At 34.8% G+C, this 27,960-nt stretch overlaps 1 protein-coding gene across 3 annotated transcripts; it reads left to right on the forward strand.

Annotated features, from left to right (window-relative positions):
- The first annotated feature begins 124 nt into the window (after window positions 1–124).
- Window positions 125–27,795, forward strand: LOC128989570 (double-stranded RNA-binding protein Staufen homolog 2-like). Of its 3 annotated transcripts, none has more exons than XM_054411474.1 (17): window positions 125–170; window positions 484–557; window positions 6,784–6,868; window positions 7,052–7,185; window positions 8,868–9,075; window positions 10,336–10,475; window positions 10,566–10,661; window positions 11,570–11,735; window positions 13,196–13,407; window positions 16,832–17,005; window positions 17,625–17,774; window positions 19,903–20,052; window positions 20,851–21,004; window positions 23,459–23,658; window positions 24,646–24,744; window positions 25,333–25,424; window positions 27,037–27,795. In XM_054411474.1, exons 3-17 carry the CDS (start codon window positions 6,820–6,822, stop codon window positions 27,104–27,106), a joined length of 2,094 nt encoding a protein of 697 aa, XP_054267449.1. In that variant the 5' UTR covers window positions 125–170; window positions 484–557; window positions 6,784–6,819; the 3' UTR covers window positions 27,107–27,795. The 3 variants fall into 3 exon arrangements, with proteins under 3 accessions (XP_054267449.1, XP_054267448.1, XP_054267450.1); XM_054411473.1 differs by having other exon boundaries at window positions 169–233; XM_054411475.1 differs by lacking the exons at window positions 125–170; window positions 10,566–10,661 and having other exon boundaries at window positions 286–557.
- The last annotated feature ends 165 nt before the right edge of the window (window positions 27,796–27,960 follow it).

A 27,960-nucleotide genomic window follows, 5' to 3' on the forward strand; every position in this document is an offset into this window, starting at 1 on the left:
AAAAGTTTGCCGCCAAAACACAATCGTACTCTTTAGCCTTTGTTTTTGAAGTGTTAAAACAAAAATAAAAATACTGTACTCTTGGTGCGCAGCGTTCTGCAAGGTGAGGTGATGATGTACCTAGCCTAGCGCTGCAGTGGCGTTAAACAGAAATTCATGTGGTGGAGAAGGTGAGTGATGTTTTGCGAAACTGTGAGACTTGTGATTATATGTGGGCAATTTTTTATTGATGTGTAAGGGATTCTCCCTCTTCCTTAATACCTTCTTTTTATAGCCTAGTAACCGGAATATCTGCATTATAGATTGGAGCGGCAGTAAAATCGGGAGGTTTGCATGCATTAAATGATTAATGATCATCAAGGAACCGGTCCCGTACACCCTCCCTACCGATTTAAGTAGGACTCTTGTGCTCGAGTAGAAATGTATATTTACCTTATGAATCATTTTATTATTCTGTAACTCTCACTGTTCTGAATTTTCCAGTGCCCTGTGACCATACGAGCCGGATTTATTGAAGTGGAATGTTCAACTAAGATGAGAGATTCAATCTTGCAAAGGTGAGTAGGGTAGCAAATTTGATAAGCCTAGTTTGCTGTTTGTTTGACAGTTTGTGTCTCAACTGAAGGATTCTGTAGAACTTTAAAATATGTGTTTATAGCCGTCCTTCAAATCTTGGCCCACTGTTTATAATGTGTAAAATATGAAAGTTACCTAACTTAATTGACTTTTAAATAGGCCTAGGCCTAGAAGTTAGCTTTCCTCCACCATGCTCTCTTCAATGAATTAACCTAAACTTAGTAGGCTAGGCCTACTTAAGTTAAATCTGGCTTTATTTCGACTACTGCTACCTCTTTTGTTTAATGTTTGAAAACACATGCTGGGTTTTATAGGCCTAATTTAAGTTAGGCTATGATGCAAACTGTGTTTGCAATTTTTTTCATGCAATGTTAAGTTCCCCTATTTGTGATTGTTAGCTGCACTTAACTTAAGTGTCTGTCCTACACTCATTCAAATGAAAAATACCAATAGGTATACAGATTATTTGATAACTTATAAGTTACTGATTATTTCATTCGGTTAGTTAGCCTAATGTAGGCTACTTAGGTTAGCCTATGTTAACCTAACTGAAAACTTGATATTATATCAAATGAAATAATCAATATATCGATCGATCGATATATTAATTTGAATGAGTGTAGGACAGATACTACTTTAAGTAAGTGCAACCAATTTTTTTCAACCCAGCATTATTTTATCAAAAGAAATCAAAACAATTTTGGCCTACCTAGCCTAACTTGATTAACTGCAAGAGTAGGCCTAACTTAACTTAACCTGTAATTTTTAAAACCTGGCATGATTAAAGAAGAGGTGGGGTTATAAGTAACTTACGTACATACAGGCCTAGTCCTAATATGCCTTAAGCATACTTGGCGATAGCATTAGCCTACTCGTAGCCTAAACTCTAACTTGATCTAGGTAACTTAACTTAAGCCTTACCACAGAGAAGTAAGATACAGACGATAGAAGCTTATGGGACAACCGTACACTCTTAGCTCTAGTATGGTGGGGTGGAGATGTAAATATTAGGCTACTTGTAACAAGTGAGGAAGAGCCCAAACAGCAATTCTAGCGTACAGGGTCTTCCTATAGCATGAGCGCTATAAGTTAGTATGTGATGGCGAGGGGAGAAATGAGAGCAGAAGGGGACAACAAATAAGTTGGAATTTGCTCTAGACACAAGCGACAGGGGCTAGACACCACTTGACTCAAGTGTACCGTTGAATATATCCTCTGTTTCTTACCTCTCCCTGTGACTACACTAAGTTCAGTAAAATTAAGTTTTGTTTCTAAAATGAACTAAGATGTGTAGGCCTAACTGTTTCATATGCCAGGGGCTTGTTTCATAATAAAATACAAACTAATATTATTAGTAAATCAGATCTCCCAATGCAAATTAATGGAAATTACAAGTTAAAGCTTGTAACTTGTAGTTTATTATGAAACCTGCCCCAAGTCTAAAGGTATGTGGCCTTACCTAGCAGTGGTTAGGGGGCAGGGACACCTTGAAACACAGGCTTTGTGTAACTTGATATTTTTGTGGGTTAGTGGAACAATGAGTAGTAGGCTAAGTTAGGAGTTGAAGTCAATTCAATATAGCCTAATTGTGATTCCAAAGCCTATTATCTTTAATGTAACTTAGCATCACAAGATTTTACAGGTTCTTACTTAACTTTGTCATTTTAACTTCAGTTAAATGAACAGTTTTTTATTTTATTTCATGATTTCAAGGAGCGGTAAATCAACCTTTACATAACATGCGAATGAATTATTTGACAAGGTTTGAGCCACCCTGGTATACAAGTTAGCCTACATAATACTGTTAATGTTACTGTATTACATTAAGTAAGTGTCATTTCTGAGTTTAACATAGGTAGGCGATGTATTCATAAGCTTCCTAGCAGATTCATAGACATTTGTTGCAATGAAAACATGCTATTTAGGTTACTAAGTTAGTTTAAAGGCTAGGCCTATGTTAACTTGAAGTCAGATTGGACAGAGTTACTCAGAGAACTTGGGCAACAATGTTAAAATGAATAGGGTTAACATAGCCTTAATGTGCCATAAAAAAAAAATAGCCTACATAAGATAAAAGAAAGCTGTAGCGATAAAAGGTAATCATGCAAGATAGGCCTGAATTCCCTTTTGAGTGCTAGGCCAATAATTCATATTTTGTAAGACTTTTTTTCTTTAATTCTATTAAACCCTGTTGTTGAAATGTAGCTTTTATTGTTCTCAATCAGGCTAATTTGGAAAACAGAACCAAGGCCCCACTAGAATAACAGGCCATCCTGCAGGATCCATGACGTCACACTAGTGGATAGATTGATTGACAAATTCATTGCCATATCCCATATGTTTTAGGCAAATAAGCTGGCTGTTAGTCAGATTTAAGTAAGATTTTAGTACAACTATCCACCACTGTAGTGTTGCGCTGCAGCATGGCATGTTTTTCTACCCGGCCTTGGTAGAACCTTGATAGTAAGACCCTCATAGGGATTATAAAATAAGAATTTTTATCAAGTTTGACTTCTTATTGAGGTTTGCAATAACATGTGATTAGGGTAGGGGTAAAACGATTTCAAGGGTATTTGAAAATGACCCTTGTTATCAAGAGTGACTTGTTATCAAGGTTCTACTGTAATAGGAAGTTAATAATATAAACAAGTCTTGGTATTTTGCAGTAAACATTAAACTATGTTTTCTTTGTAAATTTCCAAGTTTTCTTATAAATTGTAGGTAGCCTAATGTTCTGGTTGTTTGAAACCAAAATCTCATAAAATCAAAAGACATCTGGCTTACAACGTAATATTGAATTAGCCTAAACCTTGATTTAGTTTGATAACTAGGTGGCGTTCGCAGAGGCATCCACAAAATTGAGCTGAGTGATCAAGGGTTTATATTGTTTTTGTCATACTGCAGTAATAACAGTCGTTTAACGAGTACCTAGGTTTGCTGCTACAAGGAAACTAATAAAGTATGTTTTTGAGTAAAATATTGATAGCTTAGTAGCCTACAAAATAAATAAATTTGCCAAGTTTGATCAAAATATATCCATAAACAAGCAAACTACAACATTTGACTATATTCTCCATAAGAATAACATGGGAATTTTAAATTTACAATTTTTTAAATTTTCTACGTTACTAATAATCGAACAAAAATACTTTTATATACTAAATTATTTGTTTTTTTAAGCTCTTTAAGGGGAGACTGTACCTTTTCTGGTTCAATGCTTTTTAAATGGATATTCTCTACAAGTTTAAGTACATATAGCACGAAATCTACTAAACCTATCATACTGAATTTTTTGCACACTTAATTATCACATCTATATCTTTATGTTAAACCTCTTTTTAAAGAAATATATCAATATCAAAATTATTTTCAATCATAAAAAAAACAAATTTTTATGCAATATTCTAAAAATAAAAATAAATTATTTTTTAAATGAAATTTTATAACTAATCAATATATGATTGGTTTAATGTACTCACCAAGTACCCAGACTAATGCATGCAAAATTTTAAGTTTCTATGAATTACAGATTTTGAACTATGTGTACCTAAAGATAGAAAAACAAACTTTCGGAAAAACACACTTAAAGCTTTGCAGCACACACTCAAAGCCATAAGAATAGTGTGGCCGAAACCTCGGTATAGTTGCTTTGTTTATTTATTGTTATCATAAGAAGCTTTCTAATATTCTAAGTATTACATATTTTGTTAATCAGGAAGAAACGAAGATCCATTTTAGGCGAAAATCAAAAATTTAATTTTTTAAGACATAAAAGGTTCAGTCTCCCCTTAAGAAGGTTTAGAGAAAAATTTGAAAATTTTGTGTTTTGAGGGTCAAAAGTGAGAAAAACCAATTTTTACCCCATAAAACCCTGTTCCTATGGTCCGATCATGCTGGATCGCGAACTCATTCAAGTTTATCCCGCCTTACACCTACAAACCAAATTTCATCAAAAACGGATAAAAATTACTCAAGTTATCGTGTTCACGGACACATATATATATATATAAATCTATATATATAGATATATACCTATATATATATACATATATAAAAATTTGAACGAATGGTGTTTTTGGCCTCTGGGGACATTAAAATGAAAAAGTAAATCGGTCCCGGGCCTAAGTCTTACCATGAGACCTACGGTAATAGCTACTTCCCTATAGGGAAATTCGCTAATATAGTAAACAACAATATCCCTTTGTAAAAAATAATGTATTGTTGCATAGCACTCAAAGGGTTAAGTATAAGATCAAACACAATATAACACATGCAAGCTAGCAGGCGATGAGAAGCTATTCCGGTAAGTTGTTAGTTACACTTCTGGATCTGTACCTCACCTGGTATCAGTATTTCAAATCTCGTCTTTTATCTTAATCAGAAATCTGACTATTTTTTGTTCAGTGCTTAACCCAAAACACTGTTTGGTGGGTTTTATCGTAGACAAATAGAATAATTGTAGACTGTCAAAGGAATATTCCATGATGTGCCGCTAGAGCTTGCTCGGTGTTCAATTCGCTGCCGTCATCGGCTCCTCGCTACGCTGCAGTGGCATGCCCCTTAACTACATGGCACTCCAGAATATGCTACATGGTAGACACCAGAATATGCTAACCGTAGCACTGCTGTCGGTCTATATTTATTTTATTTGTCTACGGTTATATGCTTGAATCCTGTGTAGATGGTTAAATTCCAGGTTTCAACCAACATTTTTTTCCTGTGTTGAAGGCATTAAGTTGGCAAGTTGATTGAAATCTTGACAGTGATTGTTAGGTCACACATCATAGGTTTAGGTTAGTTTAATAACATTTAGGCAACAAGATCACCTCTAGGCTAGGTGAGTTAAAGTAACATTTATACTCCTAGGCTACTGTTGGGATTTAACTTAAACATCAAGGAGGTTTTGAACATTATTGGAGAAGTGAACTTTCTAGGTTGTTGGAAGAAGCTATTAGTGACAATTTTTTTTTTTTAGAGGTTGGCGGCCTCTTTTAACCTTGCATTTGCCCGTCCACATAGACTAACCGCCCCTGCGTGGAACGTATACAGCAAAGCAAGGAGTGAGCCGGTACAGTACAAAGGTGAACTGTACTGATAAAATGTTTTTGTAGTGACCAGGATCCGAACCCACAACATCGCTGCCTTAGGCCCAAAGTCCGCGACGCTACCGACTGAGCCACCAACTCACCAAATTAGCCTATTTCAGTCTTTTTAATTTGCAGAACTTAAACAGATTCCTATTGTATTATATCTTTAGAATAAAAAAGAATTTCTTCTCCCGAAAAATGTAGTTGGATAAACTGAAATCGCAAAAAATTAATATCCCACCTTTAGAATTTTTAATATGGCCAATTAACTTCCCGTCCATTTCTGCTCTCCTTCATCCTCCCATATGCCCATATATTTCCCATATGCCCAACACCCCTTTTTACACCCGAAGACCCAGATTTTTTTGCCCCTTTAAACTTAGATTATTCATTTTTATACATTTTTTACAAATTTGGTCCAGTTATTCATATTATTATTATATTCTTGCTGTTACCACATTTGTACTGTTGTATTTAGCGATCTTGTTAACATTGTATCCATTATTGTAAACCGTTGGGAAATAAATACATAGAGTAGGTAAATATTCAAATTTCAAATTGTCAAATTTAAATCTATTGTTAAAAAAATAAAGGTGTCTATCAAAATGTTTGGTGTTAAATAGTGTATTTTCATTTAAAAAAGTGTTCAATCATGAATTTAATTTGTGGTCAAGTGAGTATTTTAAGTCAGTAGGCCTAATTTATGCATTTGAAAGATTTAATTTGCCTGGAAAACACTGAAAAGCTTCTCTAACCTGATAGGCTCTTGAGCTAGAAAATGTAGATTTATGTTGTTTTGAAACTCAGCTTGAATGAGGTTTTTTAAGTAATTCTTTTGCGTTGAATGTTGCTTCTGGCTTTTGGTGGTAAAATAACATTTTTATATTCTGTCTTATGGAAAAAATACTTTTTTATTGATATCAAGTAAGTTAGGCCTAGGCCTATAATGTTAGAATGAACGTAAACTAAAGATTTTAAGTTTCAGTTGTATTAGGATAGGTTTCATATTCTAGAAAGCCCTAGGCCTACTTGTTAGTAACACAACATTTAAAATGGATTTTGTATCATCACTGGCTCATATTTTACAACAATTATTAAAAATTGTGTTTTATATTTTCAGATTTCTTAGGAGTTTTGAACTTTAAATAGCTTCATAATGACTTCTGGCCAAGCCTCGATGGAGGGAGCAAACATGCCTGTATCAGGTTAGTGCTGTTCTCTGTAAATTCTTTTGTTAGGCTACTTTGCTACTTTATCTGTTAACTGGGTAATGCTTCTTACATCAAACAAACATGCCTTATAATGTGTCGATATTTTAACTAACTTATACATAGAGGCCTAGTTCATTAAACCAGTTTTAAAAGTTGATTCATGTATTTCCCCGTTAGAAGCTGAGCTCCCTTCCTCCACAACACAAACCATGACACAAAAATCAGAGGAGAACGAGAACTCTGAACTCGCCAACTTGATGAAGGAGAAAACCCCGATGTGTCTGGTAAATGAGTTGGCTCGCTACAACAAGGTGAGTTTGTGATACAAAATTGTTTACTTACTATTGTAAAGTATTAGATTAATATCTTAATCATTGGGAAAGAGAAATAAGTTATACAAACTGAGGTAATATGGCCCAAAAATTTATCAACAGTTTAAGGTTAGCAGTTCTGTGTTCCCGTTTAAATGTAGCAAATTTTGCAATAATGGCTACCCTTAGGTGCCAATAGTAAAGCTAGGCTTACACACTGACTACACAGATTAGACTTCCCATCCAATGTCAAAATTTGAAGCTAAAAAGGTGCAATCTGTTGAGGTAGTTTACCAACTAATGACGATATTCTGTATCATGTGATACGGTAATTCAATCAGCTGTTTGCATAGATTTTAATTAATATTTAACCCAATTCACTAGTACCCTCTGGTGAGATGGACTGAACTTGGCTTCCTATTTCTATCCTATCTCTATTTTCTTGGCTTCCAATTCTTACATAGGATGGGAAGTCTATTCAATGAATAGTCAATGGTTTACATGCGCATATAGAAGTGGCGTCACTTTTTACTGGCTAAGTGGTGCAAAAACATGTAAACGTTATACATCTTAATGATCCACTTTTTGTGGAGATGTGAAATACCCCGTTATTTGAGCCATTGGCCATTGCTACTTATATTTTGTTCCAACATGTATTAGTGGTGTCACTGAACACGGCACACCACCTGCACGGACTGCCACCAGTCACACTGGTGTGCCAGTCCAACCGCTTGATTTTTATAGCTCAAGAAATTTGAACAGTGTATTGTCTCCAAATGATGATATATTATGTAAAATAAGACAGTGCAGGGACCAAGTTATGAAAAAACCATACATTAGTTTTCTAGGCTTTTACCAGAACAATATTTTGTTTGACCCAACAACTATCTCCTTAGCTACTACAGAAATACTTGTTATATAGGCCACAGTCCGAGCATTTTTCATAGGCTTATCAGACACTTTTAATACCACTTTGAAACTGAATTTATTACAGTGACAAGCTAGGTTTCCATTCAAATGTGTGCAAGTGTAAACCTCAAGTTGAAGGACACTACTAACTATCCTTACGTTATATCCTTACATTATATTTACGTGCCATCAATAATGCTAATGTAAATTATTATAATTACTATTACAGTTAAGTTAAGGATTAAGAGTGTAGAATGAAGTGAGACTCCTTCTATAACCTTTGTTAATGACTAAGACCAGCTGATTTATTTGCCAGGACCATTTATTAGAGGAGTTAAATCTCGCCAAAGTCCCAAACATACCAGGTTATTGAGTGTGTCTGTTACTCACATTTCTGTGAAAATAAAAATTGCCTTTGGGGTAAATCACTAAGCCTACTTACATTGTTTTAAAAATTAACTAGAGACTTATTTTACACAACTTAACAGAACAGAACTTTAATTATTAACTCTTTGAGGCCACAGTTATTTAATGGCTACTTTTTGTTGGTATTTCAGATAATTATACCGTTTAGACTGTTGTAAATGTACCTGTATTATTTCACAGTACGGTATTGATATTTTTCATGTCAGAAACAAAGTGTTTAGAAGGTTTGAACCCAAAATTAGAACTTGTACTATGTAATGGGATCATAAGGTAAGATCATGTTACAAAAGTGGATGATTTCACCCCTTTAGTTAAATAGTGTTAAACCTTTTGTTTGTCTGGGACAGATCCAGCACCAGTACAGACTGACCAGTGAGCAAGGTCCAGCGCACAAGAAGCTCTTCACAGTCACCCTCAAGCTGGGGGAGGAGGAGTACTCGGCAGAGGGGGCGAGTATCAAGAAGGCACAACACCTGGCAGCAAGCGACGCCCTCAAGGCCACCGGCTACAAGCACCCTCCACCCAAGGCGTCTCGCAACAACAGGCTCGGTAAAAGTCAGTATCAAACAGTCGAGGTTACGAGAGAAATCATGTGACATTACGTCATTAATTGGATTAGCTACTAGCGTTGTCTTTGGACACCGTATAAACCAGCTTTACCCGATTTCTTATTAAAGAAGAAAATTGTTTGTTGAGTAAACCACTCACATAGTGCGCTACTTTGTAAAAAAAATCTTATATAGCCTACTAAAAAACTTTAACAAAACTTATGACAGCTAGCCTGACCATACTACTGGACCAAATTACACGCTGTTGGTACCAAATGAAAGATATTTTCCTGTAGATGCCCTTTATAAATTAAAATAGGCTAAAAATAAGCACAAAAAAATTAATTTAAAATTTTTAAAAATTTACATGGACCTTATGATGTTGGTGACGAAATAACAACAAAATATAAACAGAAAATCAAAACAAATGGAAGAAATTCTAATCACATGTTTTATTTATAGTGTGGGGTGATAGAGAAGTTTGCACAATACATACTTTTGGTTGAGTTTTCGACTATGGAGTGAGCTCTCATAAATGCTCTAAATTATTTTTGTTACATTGATAGTTTATGGGAAATAATTAGATGAAATTCAACATGAATTTGTAGGGGTGGATGAACCTAAATGAGTTTACTAATCAGTTATCAGCAAGTTTGGATCATAGTTACATTAGGCCATAGGCTAATTATTGACAAGTTTTGACATTTAAAATTTTTTCACCCTTAAAACATAAATGCTCAATTCTTACTACAGCCTCATGTGGAGCTATAAAAACAAATGATTTTGTACATCAAAGCACTGTACAACTAAAGGTTAGGGAGAAAATCCCAAAAACTCTACATTTAAAATTCCCATGATATTCATGGAGAAAAAGTAAACTGTATTGATATTAACATAAGAAAATCATAGATTGGATTGGATGAGGATTATTATGATCATGGTCTTTGTTTTTGGAATTGTTTTGACTTAATTAAGTTTTTAAGGGGCTGACTTAGCCTTTTGCAACAGTTAAAGAGCTATTTGTTGAATTCTCATCGAATTAAGTAGTACATGATACAGCTTTTATTTTCAGACTTAACGACTATTCATCTTTAACTGACTTTAAACAAACTAAAAGCATTAATTAAAAATTAATTCCAAACTAAAACCTAAAACATCTCATTCAGTTTGTAAATTAAACCTTGCACCCCTTTTCAGATGAATGATGTAAGTAGTTGCTGGGCATATTTACTTAGCATTTTCATTGAGATAACTTGTTTTCTCACAGACAACATTACTCCGACGGTGGAGTTGAACGCACTCGCCATGAAGCGAGGAGAGCCGACAATCTACACGTTTGTAGAGCTGCCTACCTTCTGTTATCCCACACACAACAACTACGCCTACCATAGAGGGGTATACACTCAGGTTAGTTCCCAAATTAATTTCATAGTTTTGTTTTTATTTTTCTTGTTTATTTTATTATCTTGAGTTTGATTATTCATTTGTTTTTAAAAGGTTCGGCCTCCATTTACCCACACTGTTGCAATAGATTACTCTAGGCGACCGCCACTTGCCACTAGGCCACCGCTGCATCCGTATCGTGAATCTCAGGTAATTTTGGTAAAATTTTTTTGCTTGACTAACCTACTAACGTGGTATAAATTAGGTGGTACGGGTTTGGTAAGCTTGGTAGAACTTAGTGCGGTGTGGTATAACTGTTACAAGACGCGAAAGGAATTGTTTGTTAGATGGACTAACTTTTGATATATGCGATGATACTATTTATCCTCCATAATTCTTCCTTTAACTACAAGATAACTAATGTTACAATTTGTATGATCCATAGCCTACTTAAGTTGTTGCTTCCTTGATTTTACTCGGCTTTGTTTACGTTGTTTGTAATTTTTTAGTATTTCATATTTCAGTTTGTGCAGTTAAAAAAAGTCAAATAGGTACTCATTAAAATAAAAAATAAAAAACACTTAATTTTGACAAGCTAATATGTTTAGTCAATTTAATACTAAAAAAATGTGTTGTAGCTTCAACCAGCAATTGGATGGATTATACAATTAAACTTTTCATCTAGTTCAACAGAAAACTAAAACTTCCAATGAGCATGAGGTGGCAGGGATTATAACTTAGGCCTGTTTTAAGTTTCAGCCTATTCGCACCAAATTGCCAAACAGTTCCTTTTATTCAATTCAACCCTGCTATTTTTACATGAATGTTTGCAACATTTTTAACAGATCAAATATCATCTCTGCTCTCTAATGACTATATTAGTGAATTAAGATTAAAAATTTTTGTTGCTTAAACTTTTTTAATATAAAAAAAAAATATCCTATTTAAAATTATTTTTCTTCATTTTACAAAGTTTATCAAACATTACCAAATACATTATTCTTAAATAAGTAAAACCACTTTTTCCATTGAAAAAAAAAATATATATATATATATATATGTGCCATGTTAAATTAAATATACAATAAACCAAAGTGACTTGTACTTTGTTATTGTAGAGATACAAGCCTCCATCGCTGTACAAAGTGACAGTGAAGGTGGGGGACAGAGAGTTCAGTGGTGAAGGCTTGACAGCGCAAGCGGCACGACACGACGCTGCGGCCAAGGCGCTTGAAGTATTGCGTAACCTGCCACTTGAACCTTCAATGGTCGACAACTGTGCAAGTCAGTAGAGAATTAATGCTTAGCATGAGTAGCTGCAACCAACCATTACTGCTTGGCATGGGTATCTGCAACCAACCACAACTACTTGGCATAAGTATTTGCAACCAACCATTACTGCTTGGCATGAGTAGCTGAAGTCAACCACTACTGCTTGGCATGAGTAGCTGAAGTCAACCATTACTACTTGGCATGAGTATCTGCAACCAACCACAACTACTTGGCATAAGTATTTGCAACCAACCATTACTGCTTGGCATTAGTAGTCACAGTCAACCTTTACTGCTTGGCATAAGTAGCTGCAGTCAACCATTACTGCTTGTCATGAGTAGTCACAGTCAATCATTACTGCTTGGCATTAGTAGTCACAGTCAACCTTTACTGCTTGGCATAAGTAGCTGCAGTCAACCATTACTGCTTGTCATGAGTAGTCACAGTCAACCATTACTGCTTGGCATTAGTAGTCACAGTCAACCTTTACTGCTTGGCATAAGTAGCTGCAGTCAACCATTACTGCTTGTCATGAGTAGTCACAGTCAATCATTACTGCTTGGCATAAGTAGCTGCAGTCAACCTTTACTGCTCGGCATGAGTAGTTGCAGTCAACCATTACTGCTTGGCATGAGTAGCTGCAGTCAACAATTACTGCTAGGCATGAGTAGCCTTTAATCAATTATTACTGCTTGGCATGAGAAGTTGCAGTCAACCTTTACTGCTTGGCATGAGTAGCATTAATCAATTATTACTGCTTGGCATGAGTAGTTGCAGTCAACCTTTACTGCTTGGCATGAGTAGCATTAATCAATTATTACTGCTTGGCATGAGTAGTTGCAGTCAACCTTTACTGCTTGGCATGAGTAACTGAAATTAACCACTACTGCTTGCCATAAGTAACATCAATCAAATACTACTACTTAGCACTTTTTAGCATGAGTAGCTGCAAATAACCACTATTGATTGCTTGAATATCATCAATCTCTTTGCCTGGCTCACAACTTCCATAAAATACCTACTTTCATATGGTTGTCCTTTCAGATAAAAGTATTAAAGTTTTTGTTATAACTGACCGCCCCTATGCTAGCGAGTAAAGTAGCACTTGCACTGTTAATGCTTAACCTGATATACAATATTGTGATTATATTTAAAACATAAAACTCTTGGTTCTTTAGTTTAGTGTAGTAAATATATTCTTCAAAGAAACGTCTATTGTCCTTTTATTGTAAGCTTGGTTTTTATATTATTTTCTGTTTACGTTACATATTGCCTACATAAAATCACTGCATAGACATTGACATCTCCAATTTCAACTGTAGCTAGTTAAATACTTCTCCATGGATGGTTTCAATTTTTATGAATTAATGTTAATCATGTTCGTGTTAATATTGTTGGCACATTGAAAACAGTTAAATTGAAAGAAAATGAAATGTGTTTCAACTAGAATCTAACATTGTTAGTTATTACAGATGGAGATCTGAACGCGGTTAACATGGAAGCAGATTCTTCGTCAGAACTCAAATCACCGATCTCGCTCGTCCATGAGCTGGCACTCAAGCGTAACTTGACTGTTATCTTTGACGTGATCAGTGAAAAAGGCCCTCCTCACATGAGAACGTTTGTGACGAGGTGTTGTGTTGGCGAAAACTTTGAAACCTTGGGTGAAGGCAATGGGAAAAAAGTAAGTAGTTTTCTCAATGTAGTAGTAATTTTTGTATTTTAAAAGTAGCCAGTTTAAACAAAATTAAATACAATTGTACAATTGTTTTTGTATTGTAAATTGTATTCGTGTTTAGCTACTTAATGTTGGAAGAGAAAGCACTTGGCTTAGGAATACATTAAGGAACAAGGAATAAATACTAGAGATGTGCGAGCACAGGTTTTTCAGGTCGAGTCGAGTTCGAGTCGAGTAATTGGCAAAAGATTCGAGTCTCGAGTTCGAGTCGAGTTTAAACCCAAAAGATCGAAGAATGTGTAAGTTTAAGTAACTCCTTAGGCCTAGAGCATGTAACTTTTAAAACAACCTTGTTACAAGCTGAAATATGATTATAAATAAATTAATTATTAATATTTGTGCAGTAACATATCAATATAATGCATAGAAAATAATTTTAAAACAACAACAATAGAGCTCATAAATGAACTTCTACTTCTGTGAAAAATAGGTAAGTGAGCATATATTTATCCACAAATTAAATACAATAATCCCTATTGATAAGTAATATTGCATAATACTTGGCTAAAATTACTTAATACTTGCATCTATTAGTTATTAAGGTTGCAATTACAATAATAAGTTTAATAAAGAGATTTATTCTAAAACTTGAAATTTTATTTCCTACCTTTTCACCTTTAGTTTTGTAAGTTTATTACCATTATTCTTTTAGTTGGTGTGGTTTTTGTAACAGTAGGCCTACAAAATTTCCAATGGTTTGACAGTGGGTAAAGTAAAAATAAATTTTGAAATAAAGAAAAATAAATTTTTTAATCTTGTATGTTAATTGTAAACAAACATTCTGTCAAAATACTCAAAATATATGTTAAAAATAAAGTACAAATAGGCCTACAAGTAGTCTACCTTACTGATAAACAAAACAATTGTAGATTGAAAACTGTACTGAATAATGTAATAGGCTCATACAATAGTAGTTATAGAAATCAAATGAAACCTAGACTTAGGCCTAACTCACTATAATCAATTGTATTCCATGCACATTAACCACATTAATGCAAGTTGTCATGAAGGAAAACAAACTATGTAATCTAGAAGGCCAAGTGCTAGCACTTAATTATTTTGAGATATTTGTAAGCTTTTTTTAGGAGTGCTACTATTGTCTTTATGAATGAATTCATACTTATTTATGAGTTATCTAATGTTTTACAAGTTTACAGAATAATTATTTTCAACCACGGTAGCATCAATTTATAATTATCAACTTATAACAGATGCGTTAAGAAGGTCAATGACCCAAAACATCATGATTGTGCAATGTTGTATTTTGACATAAAAATGTAAATCATGGTATTAACTCTAATTTGAATATTTCTCCTGGTCCCTTGCAGATTGTATTTTCAATGCTAAATAATTAATTGTGGTCAATTCAAATCAAACCAGGCAAGGAAAAAACCTGCTATTGTAATCCCTCTGCCCCTACCCAGCCATTTCGGAAGTGGTGAAAGTCTAGTCTGGTCTAAATATAGCTCCAAGGTCTTACCCTCCCCTTCCCCCCAACCCCCTACACCACTCGCCGGCTCAGTTGCAGTTCGAGGTCATTGCACAACCCCTCCCTCCCTTCTATTGTTTTGCCTTTTGTAGTGTTTCTATTCTTTTTAAAACTTAACTGACTTTTTTAAACATAGATTTATTGGTTGTAACAGTTCAGTAGTGGAATTTTCTATTGTGAAACAGTACTTTAAAACAAAATCACTACCGATCATGTCATTCAGTGTCAAGTCCAGCCAGATTATGCCATTGCCATTGCCAGTCAGTCGCCGGCGACTGCTTTGAGTTGACCTATTCTGTTGTGACAGCTATAAAAATAGGTTAGGACAACTACCTCTTGCTTATTTCTACACTGTAGAAATATTTGTATTACTGTAGAATCTATAGTAATACAAATTATAAAGCATTTTATGTAAACACAAGTTACATTTTAACAAATATTGATTTTTTACAATTTTAAACCAAACTCGACTCGAAACTGCCGAGTTCAAAGATAAGCTCGAGTTTCAAGGCCGTACTCGACTCGAACTCGTAATCTCGAGTACTCGCACATCTCTAATAAATACATAACTAACTTACCAAAGAAAACCGTTTCAGGCAATTGAGAGCACACAAAAATTCACAACACAATTAAATTGGTGCTTCGCCTACAGAAAAGATTTTAGACTCCCAGCTTTCTAGCGCTCGACGCTGTGATTTAAAACAAATGTGTAACTTGCTTTTGAGACGACCCTCGTAGTATATTAAGCAGTATATGAGGTTAAAAAAATGCAGGGCTGTGCGAATCCAGAAATTTTGGTTCAGATCCGAATCCGAATCATAGCTGTACAGATTTTATCGAATCCGAATATTTTAATTAATCCCGAGTCGAATCTGGGTCGAATACGAATCTCAAATTTACAGCCATTATCGAACCCGGATCGAATCCGAATCTGAAATTTAAAGCTGTTATCGAATCCGAATATTTAAACCTGTTCAGAGTCAAATCCGAATCCGAGGAAAGTCAGCAGTACCAATTTTCACATTTTTAGACCACATTTTCTGGGGGCTGAAATAACTTAGGGAATTGCTTAAAAAAATTCTTGAAATGGGCCAAATAAAAAAGTTATAAAATTTAGGCCTACCTATTTGAAGTTTTGAAACTAAAAAATTGGGCATTAGTTAGGCATACCACCTAGGCCTAAGTTACTCGCTAAAAGTGATGGACTACCAATTTGTGTAGTCTAAAACATAGGCCCAGCCTATTATACACCTCGGTGTTAATCCTCCAAACAAGCCTATGTCTGCATTACTATTACAAGTAACAACTCACACTGTGAGGTTAAGTTTACTGATAGCCAAGATAGGGTTCAAATGCGACCTACACTAATGTGCCTAAAGCCTAACACCAAGTTGGTCAGGTTCCTAACATGAACCAGTCAACAGCAAATCGGAGTGCACAAGTAGTTTTTTAGTGTCTAAAAAATTATATTGAAAATTATATTCAATCGGAATCTAGTAAATTTGAATATCAAATCCCAACTCGGATCTATTTCCAAGAAATTCGAATCCGAACCCGGATCTCTTACCAGTAAATTCGAATATCGATTCCGAATCCGAATCCAGTTAGAAACAGTAGATTCATTCTCGAATCCGAATCGAATCTCTAAAAAGATTCGGATTCGATTCGTTTTTCGTACTATTCGCACAGCCCTGAAAAAATGTAACCACATGTGGACTACTTTCTAACTTAAAATAATTAATATAAAAGTCATTATACTTAATATACTTACTACCATGGACCAGTTAGTATACTACTGAAAAATTAAACAACACCTTAATCATTGCTGTATTGATTGCTTATAGTTTTTCATGTCAACCTTTGACTTTGATGCTTATTCAGATATCTAAAAAGCGAGCGGCAGAGAAGATGCTGGAGCAGTTGAAGCTGCTTCCCCCCACCACCACTGTCACTGCAGCCAACTGTACAGGATCCATACGTATCAAGCGGAAACCCAACCCTGCCAAGAAGAAATCTCGGAATCTCATCAAAGTCACCAATTCTAATTCTAATAAGGTAATATAGAATTGTATTTTAAGTAGTAGGGTTTTGCAAAATAAAGATATAGGCTATAATATACATTCCACTGAATCACAAAAATTGCAACTAATCCACAACCAGTAGTCCAGTACAGACATTGTAAGTATACCTGTCTGTCGTGGAACTGGTTGTTGACGCATATTAGATGTTGTGCACACTTAGCCTCAGACTAAACTTCTTAGATTGTCATTCATCTTTAATCGTTAATGGCTAAAGAATATCTTGAAAACGAAGTTGGCCTTAAAAAGAGAACAAACACTCGGGTTTTCTATATTTTAGTTCTTATGGAACTTAAATGAACAGAATTAAAAGAAAGACTTTTCTGCAATATATAAAGGGGGAAAAATACTTGTTCTATCACAGTTTGAAGTGTATTTTGATCAAGGCAAGGGTAATTTAGATGTATCCCTTTACCCTATAATTTAACCAATAAAGGATTTTTTGTTATAGCTCTCTGAGGAAAAATGGAAACTATCATGAGAAATCTTATTTTAAAATCTTCTTCCATATAAACAGATCCAGAAAAAGGTTTAGGGGTTTTCAAAACTAAAACATTGCAAAGTAGTTGTTTAACAATCTTTGTTTGTTGTTTCAGGAAAATAACTCAGAAAATGCAGATACGGTTGATGAAATTAACCCAATCTCTAGGCTAATGCAAATTCAACAAGCGAAAAAAGAAAAGGAACCTGTCTATACGCTCATGGAAGAAAGAGGGCAAACAAGGCGAAGGGAATTCTTCATGGAAGTAAGAAGTTTAGATTTGTTTGTATTGAAATCCTTTTAGTTAAAGTAAGCTACATCAGATTTCCAAATATACGGATAGTTGAATTTAAAAAAAGTGTTTTCAAATGAGTTAAAAGTACAGTAGAACCGTACTAATGCGACATAGATCATGAAAACAAATTATCAAAGCTTTTTACAATTGCGGCAACATCTTAAATATTTTCTTTGGTAGTGGAAACATTATCTTCTTCTCTTGACTGCGGAAAAATCCTAGACAGACAAGTCCCACGGTTATAGAAAAAAACATCATCGCCTTCCGCAATCTATGCAGAATCCTAAACATGCTGCTCTTCGGAAAATTTAACTTTTTCACTGTTCCGCCCTTGGTTCCGGTCCCATTAACAGAGATATACTGTACCCAGTTATAAACCAATTTTAATAACAGATGTTTTTGCATCCGTCTTATAACTGAAAATGAATAAAAAACATATTAAAAATCAAATTAATTAAAATGTTGCTTCATAATTTGTAATTAGATTAGGCCTACCCCAAACTGCAAAAAACTACGAGAACTTATTTAAATTTTCTGGCCAGTTTGTGTTGTTCTTGAGGTGATCTAGGTAATTGGTGACTCAGATGATTAGAGTTTGAATTCTTACTGTATGATAAAAAGTTATGATGCTTAAAATTTTTATGATGTCAGTTTTAATAGTCTAAGAGCCAGTGAAAAACTACCTGTAAGTATTAGACCAGACCTGGGGTTTTGTACAGTGAGGCCCCTATACCTACCAAAACACGAGGTGCGCACAGGCAAGACAGGTATTGATTTTTGGCGAATTTTAAATGCATTTGAGCACGTCTGCCGTTTTGATATTTGAAAATATATTATTATTATCTAAGAACAACAATGGCAGACCATTTACACACATTTATCATAGTGGCAGTCAGTTTTGAAAATGCTGAAAAAATTTAAAAGATTATTAAATAGCAGCATATGTTGAGTTTGGTATCAAATTAAAGGTCTCCGTTAGTAAAACACAATGCCACAAACCCAAATGGACAATTGAGTAAAAAATGATAGCTGTCTAAAGATTTAATTTGCAATGCTTACTATACAGTGGGGCGCCCGCTAGAAGTCGGAAGAAAATCATAAACGTAAGCTTAGGTCAATATGCACATCAGATTAAAGATGTTTATAAGCAAATTCCCACTAATTTGAGCTGAAAAAAATGCTTGGTAAAAAACAGCAATCGTTCAAAGATTAACAATGGCTGATTCAAGTAATATTTGAACGCCTGCCAATTTTTACCCAGCTGTTATTTTGAGCTTAAATTTGCGGCATTGTATTCCACTAATAAAGACCATTAATCTGATGTGCATATATCGACCTATGGTTACGTTTATGATTTTCTTCCGACATCTAGAGGGCGCCCCACTGTATAATAGGCCTAAGCATTGCCAATTCAAGCAATCTTTGGACAGCTGTCATTTTTTACCACTTTAATTTGATACCAAAGTCGACCTATGCTGCTATTTAAATTTTTTCAGCACTTTAAAAACTGACTTCCACTATGGCAAACGTGTGATAATGGTCTGCCATTGTTGTTTTTAGGTAATAATATATTTTCAAAAATCAAAACGCTAGACGTGGTCAAATGCGTTTCAAATTCGCCAAAAATCGAAACCTGTCTTGCCTGTGCGCACCTCATGAAGACCCTCCGTCCACCACTTTGGGATTAATGACTCCCCACCTCATGTATGGTAGGTATAAGGGCCTCATTGTACAAAACCCAGGTCTGGCCAAATACTTACAGGTAGCTTTTCACTGGCTCTTAGACTATAAAGCATATATATATTGTGACGTGTGACAAATTGGAGAATTTAGAAGAAGTTAAGTAATCCAAAATGTATTTCCTATATAACACCAGATAAACCTCCTTTAATTCATAAAACATCTCCATATTTTCTCTTAAGGATATATTCCCATGTCACAGCTTGTAGCCTATATTGCTTTCAAAGGTTTGCAATTTAGCAGCGGTACATATATTCCGCATCATGTGCCTGAGATGGTATTGATGCACAACTTTCTTAGATCAAAAGATTTTTCTTTCAGATCAGAACAACATCTTAATACACTTTCTTTGCTTCAGGTCACTGTAGGAGAACATTCTTTCGTTGGGTCGGGGCCAAACAAAAAAATAGCCAAGAGGAATGCGGCCGAAGGGTTATTACAAAAATTAGGCTACTCCAGTTATGCTCCGGGCAAGCAAAGACTAACGTCAGCAGACCTGAGTAGAAAGGTAAGTGTAATGTTGAACACTAAATGCATTAAATATAACTAGGCAACTGATAAGTATTATAATTATAGTGGTTTCATTTCATAAGCAAGCATATTATGAGATAATTACCCTACTTGATAATAATGTGATGAGTCGGTAGCATAACAGACTATGAAACTAAAAGCAACTAAAGCAGCGATGTCAAAGGGTTTCTTTCCCAGTACTACCACTTTAAATTTTTTATTAAAGTTAATTCTTGGCTTACCCATTGATTTGCTTGATTGTTCCATGCACAGGCCTCTCTACCTTTTAAGTTTAACTTATTTTTATTTTTGCCCAAGTTGTAGTTGTCATTAGAATAACAAATACATTGCATCATGTCAGTGTTGTTTAAATCCCACTCTACCTCTACCACTAACTTTCCAGTTCTCTAGAGCATAGTTTCCATATGTAGGATTTTTATCCTAAAAACGGGATTTTTAGACCATGTGCAGGATTTAAATGGATGTGGGATAAAACAAGTTTTCTGGCTTTCACCTATTATATTTTTTTTACTTTTTTAAGGTAGAAACTAACCAAAAATAGTTGAATTATTGCAGTATATAGTAGTGTGACACTTAAGGTTTAAAGAGCTATTGTAGCATGATACGTCAAAAAGATCTTTTGGGATGAACAGGATTTTTTTCATTGCAGGATTTTCTCGGCCCCAAAAGCAGGATTCTTGTTTTTTTTTTTTGTGTGGATACATTGCTTTCAATATAAGTTATCAAAAAATATTTTTGTTTGTTGAAGGTTATTGTAACGGTTATTTGTTGGCAGGCGTTTGTTGACACAGACAACCAAATGAAGGTGTCTGTGGGCGGGTCGAGTGGTCGTCAGCTGGTGCCCGGACTACTGCTTATGTCTGACAACCATGTGACAACCAGCAACAACAACTCTGGCTACCCACCCCAGCACAGGGTGCCGCCAAAAGGTAGCATACTGTAGTTTTTATTAATACTTTACTGTAATGTTAATGAAGACAAGTACAGTAGAACCTCGCTAATTCGAAAACCTCTAACATTTCTAGAGATAGAATGTTAATCTGTTCGCCTCAGAAAACCAATAAAATTTGAAAAATAATATACCGATAATTCAAAGTGATTTTTACACTTCATGCAGCCTCTACAATTCGAATATGCACATACTTGAACCTCTACAATTTGAATTTTGTTGCCGTAATTTGAACTGTTACCTCCAAGATTCAAAGTCAGCCTCTACAATTCGAACTGCGTTACCGTAAGGCTCTGCAATTCGAACTCAGGAAAAAATACTCCTGTTAAAACATGAACTGACGCTCTTATTTATGTTCCCACAATGAGTTCATTAGTCTCCGTTCTCTCAAACACTACACTTAAAACTGGGACCTCCATAATTCAAATTGTATTTATTCTGACCTCTATAAATCAAACTCTCTATATTTCAAACTTCCTATGATTCGAAATATATTGCCTTTCCTCTGAAATTTAAATTAGCGAGGTTCTACTGTTTCTAGTTTGTAAATTAATATGTTTTTTTTTTGTGGCTTTTGTATGTAGTACAAACTATGAATCCATGGCAATGATGTCAAAGGTTCACATCATGGTGCTTGCGAATTTTATCAATACAGTTCACTCTTTTACTATACTGGCTCTTGGCTTAGCCAGATACGTTTCACGCACAGGCCCTAGGTGTATATGGGCAACAAAGTAAGGTTAAAAGAGGCTGTCAATCTCTTAAAAAAAACTTGTTCAATTCCTGCAATGGCTAAATTCTACATTGTAGTTAAAGAAAACCAAATTAGATGCAGTCTTGGAGAATTGATGAGAGCCAGATGGGTGTATTTTTTCTTCAGCACAAGAAAAGTTTTAACAAGGAGGCTTATGCATTGTCATTGTTTTGCTACAAAATGTTAACTGCAATGCTACTAAAACTCGGTAAAGTATTTTTTTTTAGTCCAAGGACGCTAGGCACGAGCCTGGGATTGTTTTTCACATTCGAACAATAATACAGTAGACTTCCTCTTATCCAGACAACTTTTAACCGGACATCGGTTTAACCAGACTACACTCGGCGGAAACGACATCTCTTTAACCGGACAATTTTTATCAGCACATTGGTTTAACCGGACTAGATCGGCAGGAAGTGGGCGGTACTGAAACGACTATTCTCGTGGAAAAGATTTAAGACCAGTGATCACGTGTCTAAATACAATGGTCTCCTAAATTTAAGTCGAATATCACAGTAAACGGTCCATTTTAACGAATTTTTGGGGACGTCAGTTTAACCAGAAAAACTATTATCCGGACTGGCCTCGGTCCCTCGGTCCGGATAAGAGGGAGTCTACTGTAAATAGTCGTGGATAAAGTAATAGAAGTATCCAGTATGAACATGACTAATCTGTTGTGCCCCTCGAATCTACATTGATGGGAAATCACCAGTCTACTTACCTGAATATCACGTTTCCAGTTTGTACCAATAACAGCTAGTATTGAAAGAAAAGCTTGTCAATGGTGTATGTGAAAATGAAATGCTACCAAGTCTTTTCTTTTAGCGAATTTCCCATATAGGGAATAAGCTATTACCGTAGTACTCATGGTAAGACCTGGACGCGGGACCGATTTTTTTTTTTCGTTTTGAGGTCCCTAGAGGCCAAAAACACCATTCGTTCAAATTCATATATATATATATTTATATATTTATATATATATATATATGTGTCCGTTAGCACGATAACTCGAGCAAAAATGATCCGATTTTGATGAAATTTGGTACAAACGTGTAAACCTACGTTTATTCAAACGAGTTCGCGATCCAGCATGATCGGACCATGGGAACGGGGGTTTATGGGGGGTTTTATGGGGTAAAAATAGGTTTTTCTCATTTTTGACTTAAAAAACATAAAATTTTGCAATTTCTTTCTAAACCATTTTGTAGAGCTTAAAAAAACAAATAATTTAGTATATTGAAGCGTTATTGTGCGCCTAATGGTTACGGAGAAAATTTCAAAAAATTGTAAATTTAAAATTCCCATGTTATTCTTATGGAGAATAAGTAAACTGTTGTAGTTTGCTTGTTTATGAACATATTTTGATCAAATTTGGAAAATTTGTTATTTCTTACTAACTATTAACATTTTACAAAAAAAAACTGTTTTACCCTCCCTGATGCAGCAAACCTAAGTACTTTTTAAACTAATTCTATTTAAATCGGGAATAAATGTTATATTTTTAAGTAGACATTTCAGTGTAAATCCAATCAGTCAAATGGAAATTCGCTTAGTCTGCAGGTTTGCTGCGGCGGGGGTATTTATGTTGTATGTGTCTTATGCTCAGAACCTTGTCATCCCAACAATCAATAATATCCCTAACCTTTGTACTCTATGTCTAACCACATAATGTTGATGTAGGTCATGCAGTGAACCTGCAGGCGACGGCGGCGATGGCGAAGGAGTACCTCAACGGGACTGGTCCCATGGCTGACGGAGGCTGTGTAGACGGTCCCGCAGTCACCTCCCCCACCTCTGCCCCAGCTGTTCGGCCAAAGGACCAACTACTCTATCTAGCACAACTGCTTGGTTTCCGGGTTCAATTCTCTGATTTTCCCAAGGTAATCATCGGAACAGTCATTACTTTACTCTATTGACATTTTTCCCTTGAGTTAATGAAAACTCATGATAAAGGTCGACTTAGGAACCAGATCTTAACATCTATAACGTAACATCAATGCAAAAAGTTACTCAAATGACTTTTTTTTGGCGCTGAGACCTCCTAAACTTCTTATACATACTTTTTACACAATTTCACACTTTAGGAAGGGTGTTTAGGGTGAGGTCTGTGTCGTTTTTGTTGTCTGTGTTTGTTTACATTAGCCTATAATTATTGTCTGCTAAAATATACAATCTTCATCTGTATAAAAAAAACTTTTTTTTAATTGACAATTGTTATCTGAACTTTACTATCTTTATTATGGTGAAATGGGTGTCGTCTTCTGTTCCAATACACTCCATTGGCCAAGTCTACCATTTCTATTGCTTAGCTAATTGTCCAATTCATTTGAATATTTATAATGGTTTTGGCTAACCCTGGTTTTGGTTTATCGGAGTGATGCTTAAAGAAGTTTTACTGTTATATTAAAAATGAAGTAGATGTTAAAAATTAAATTATTATATAAATAAATTGGATTAATGACAAAAGGGTTCAAGTTGTGCTACGTACATAATATGATTTGTACGTGGTGATACGTAATTGATAATTGTACGTAATTGATGTCGTCGAATATTGGTAATTTTCATGTTTACAATTAATTAAATGCAGCCAATCTCAATCTGTGATATAATTTATAGCTACTGTGATAATTATGTGTATTAGTTTAAGGATTTTTTTTTACGAAATCAATTACAATATTGTATTGTTTAACACATTGCGTGCGGGTCGGTCGCCGGCGACCGGTTCCTTATCATTGAGATAAGTGCAATTTTCAAGAGTAAACATGACGGCCGCATTGAAAGAGTTAAAGATGGAATAAATGACTATTCATTGACTATTCATTTATATCGTGATATATTATAATTTATAATGATTTTTTTTTTTGCAGGGAAACCACAGCGAGTTCCTTAGTTTAGTTTCATTATCGACTGATCCACCTCAAGTTTGCCACGGGTCTGGCCTTACGACGGAGCTGTCTCATGACCAGGTGGGTTTATGGGCAAATGTTGGTCAACAGTGGTAGTTACATTGCCAAGAGCTACGTATGAATGGTTTGACATTCTATAGTGCTAAAGGCGTGGTCCTCTAGTTGCCTTTATCACTTTGAATTTAGATGGATTCCTCTTTAAAGCTGTTATCGATACATACCTCCTCCTAGACTGTTGTCTGAGTAGTAACAAAATAATAAAACTTGAGGCCATTTAGGAGTAGAAATAGTCCCAAACAAGGCTTGCATAAACTCGAGGATCCTTCTCTTATCTTGGTAGCCTATTAAATTGTTCAATAGGATGATACCTCTTGGCTCTCACCATGATAATAATATGTCTTATAGTTTGGAAGGATATGTTACATTTTCTATCATTTTGAACCCCATGAGTTAGTCATTATTATGCATATTAGATTAGGCCTAATTATTTCTAAAAAAATACTAATGAATGAAAACTAAAATGGACAAAAAAGGACCTATTAACAGTCTCTTAGTTTGTATCACGTGAGTTATTAAAACTTGTTAACTGATAGCTCAGTACCTTCATGAAGGCATGTTTAATGGTACATTGCTTATTCCTTGTTTCAGGCTGCACTAACAGCGTTACGAGCTCTCTCAGAGATGGGCCTCGACTCAGTCACTCCCATGAAGAAGGAACCTCCTACCAATCCCAGCGATGGGTTTGTACGCTTTAATTTCTCTCTGAGTCTAAACGTTTAAGTTAGCCTATTTAATTAGCATTACAAAGCTGTTTCATTAGTGCAGCTTTTAGACGATCTATATAATTAATCGCCAACACAAAATTTGTCCTTTGAACTCCCCTGCAATTTCTTAACTGATTTTGACCATTGACGTCTCATTGGAATGGTGTTACAATTCAATGTTATTGGAATGGTGTCGTATAGATTTGCAAACTGACTTTAAATTTTTGAAAAAGTCCCTTGGGTTCTGCCGCAGTGGCTTTTAAAGTTCTTGTGTTATCCTTATGAAGAACATAATTGTTTACATTAAGATCAGCTGGATTTAATTGCTGTTAATATCAAAGTTTAAATTCAAGGAAATGCGTCCTACAAAAATAAAATTTTACCGACCTGGTTGAAATTAAATATTTATACTCTTTGAATTTGGTTTTGCGTAAATGTTACAAATGGAAAAAAGTGAGAATGCCTGGACAATTTGATATATTATCCAAATGAGTATATTGAATTGACACAGTACGGTACTGTTTTCTTGACAATCATCGAAAGAACCGATTTGCAAAATCTGGTAACGTAAAACGTCATAGAACGCCACCAAGTAGAAGAATTAGGGATAAAAATTTTTAAAGAATTTATTATTGTTATTAGCCTATATAATGAAGAAAACAACAATGTGTCAAGCAAAGCCGAACACAGAAAACAACAATGTGTCAAGCAAAGCCGAACACAGGAGAGTTTTTTTCATGTACGAGGCGAAGCCGAGGACGGGAATAATGGAGCAAGTGTCAGGAAATAGCTTCGGTACGAGTTATGAACGATACTTTTTATCAAGACGCAAAAATACACACATATGAAATAACATACCTCAGTAGTTTTCAAATAGTTTTAGAACACTCGTATAAGTTTCATGATGATCGATTTTTTAGATAAATATAAAAATACAAACTTGGTCGCTTACTTTAATTGAATTAACATTTTGAAATTTGTACCAGTTACAAAACCATCTGTATTCCTCTTCATATTTTTCCTGTAATTTCTCTGGTGGCATGTTAGTTACCTCTAAAGCTGTTTTTATCAAATCATCAGTAATGTTAGACATACATTGAGCAATTTCAAAAAACGCACTATGCCAAAAATACAGCAAACCAACTAATGCCTGTTTCTGTATTCATTTTAATTGTGCAACAATGAAAACAACTTATTTAAATCATTAAAATAAACCTAACAAAACTAGCGCACGTAGTGGGTGGAGAACTAATCGAGAGCGAGGGAAAGTAAATTGGCAAGGGAAAATCAGCTGATCGTTTTCCCTCATTCTAAATTAGAGCTTGGGAAACAACTACATACTTTCTTTAATGTCAACTGTTATCAAAAATAGTTACTTTCGGTAAGGAGTGATGAAAATGGTTTTTCCCCTGCTCAAACTTTTCTGTTTTGAATATTCTGTAATTGTAAGTATAAACATGTATATCAGAGTGTCTTGTGTTTCTTGTTATAGCATGGATGCCTATTCAGAAAAGCCTACTGTCCCTACAACAATCAACCAAACCTATGCATATGCTACATAATTTCAAGCTATTTCTCTATGTTACAGGATGTATTCCAGCAAAGGCAACCCAGTGATCAAAACCAACTATGTTAACGGGGGTCACCCTAATAAGTAAAGAATGATCTTTGTAGAAACACGTGTAATTATTATGATAAGTTAGTCTACTTTGTATAATGTTCGGATCAGTAGGATCATAATGTTGATCATGTTGCACTAATGTGTATCAAGTGTTATTTGCCCTAGTTGAAGTTATTGTCTATTTATACGACCGTCTACTTCTGTAAGCAATAAGAATTTACCTGTCCACTGTCAGGTGTATACATTTTATTTATGGCTTTTAAAGTTTTAACGTATACATAATATATTATACTGCGCAAGCTCCCCATAGATCATTATTTATTTTCTGTTGTACATTTCTGTATTAGTTAAGTTGAATCGAGTTTTATTTGAGACGTATTTTATATTTTTTATAAAAAACATATATATTTTATTTGTGAAATTCCACTCTGTAGATATTTATATTGTTGTGGCAGGTATAGTTCTTTACCCTTGTTATCCTCTTAGTAAAAGGTCACTAAAGTGGGTTGCATGTTTAATAAAATCTTAGAATATCGTGTAATATTATTCTAGATTTTATTGCCAGCTTGTAGTAAGTCAGCATATTCTGCATTATTCAGTTAATATTCATCGTTGTTGTTCAATGTCAAAGAGTGTTGAATGGTTTCGGTGCAAGCTACTTTACAGAAGCCTTTTTCTAAACTATATTCATGTAATATTATGAATAAATTCATTATATGTGCTGTATCTAGTTTTTATTACTTCCTTCTCACAGATATTGTAAATGGAGATTTTTTAATGGTCTTGAAGGTTGAATGAAAAAACTGCTTGAAAAGTGTCTTAATTTCATTAGAGCCTGGTCGATTATCCAAAGCTTGGTCTTCCAAAACATTGGTTAAAATGTGTTAAAAA

This window comes from Macrosteles quadrilineatus, unplaced genomic scaffold (genome assembly GCF_028750875.1).
Source record: "Macrosteles quadrilineatus isolate MER2022 unplaced genomic scaffold, UCM_ALF_1.0 Scaffold_3__2_contigs__length_128488019, whole genome shotgun sequence".
Taxonomy (NCBI): domain Eukaryota; kingdom Metazoa; phylum Arthropoda; class Insecta; order Hemiptera; family Cicadellidae; genus Macrosteles; species Macrosteles quadrilineatus.

Excerpts from the sequence above, each read along its gene's own strand:
- LOC128989570 (XM_054411474.1), top strand. The coding sequence starts at position 6,820 with ATGACTTCTGGCCAAGCCTCGATGGAGGGAGCAAACATGCCTGTATCA. Across the intron at positions 10,476-10,565 it reads ATAGAGGGGTATACACTCAG|GTTCGGCCTCCATTTACCCA; the intron begins GTTAGTTCCCAA and ends TGTTTTTAAAAG. Across the intron at positions 25,425-27,036 it reads CCTACCAATCCCAGCGATGG|GATGTATTCCAGCAAAGGCA; the intron begins GTTTGTACGCTT and ends TCTATGTTACAG.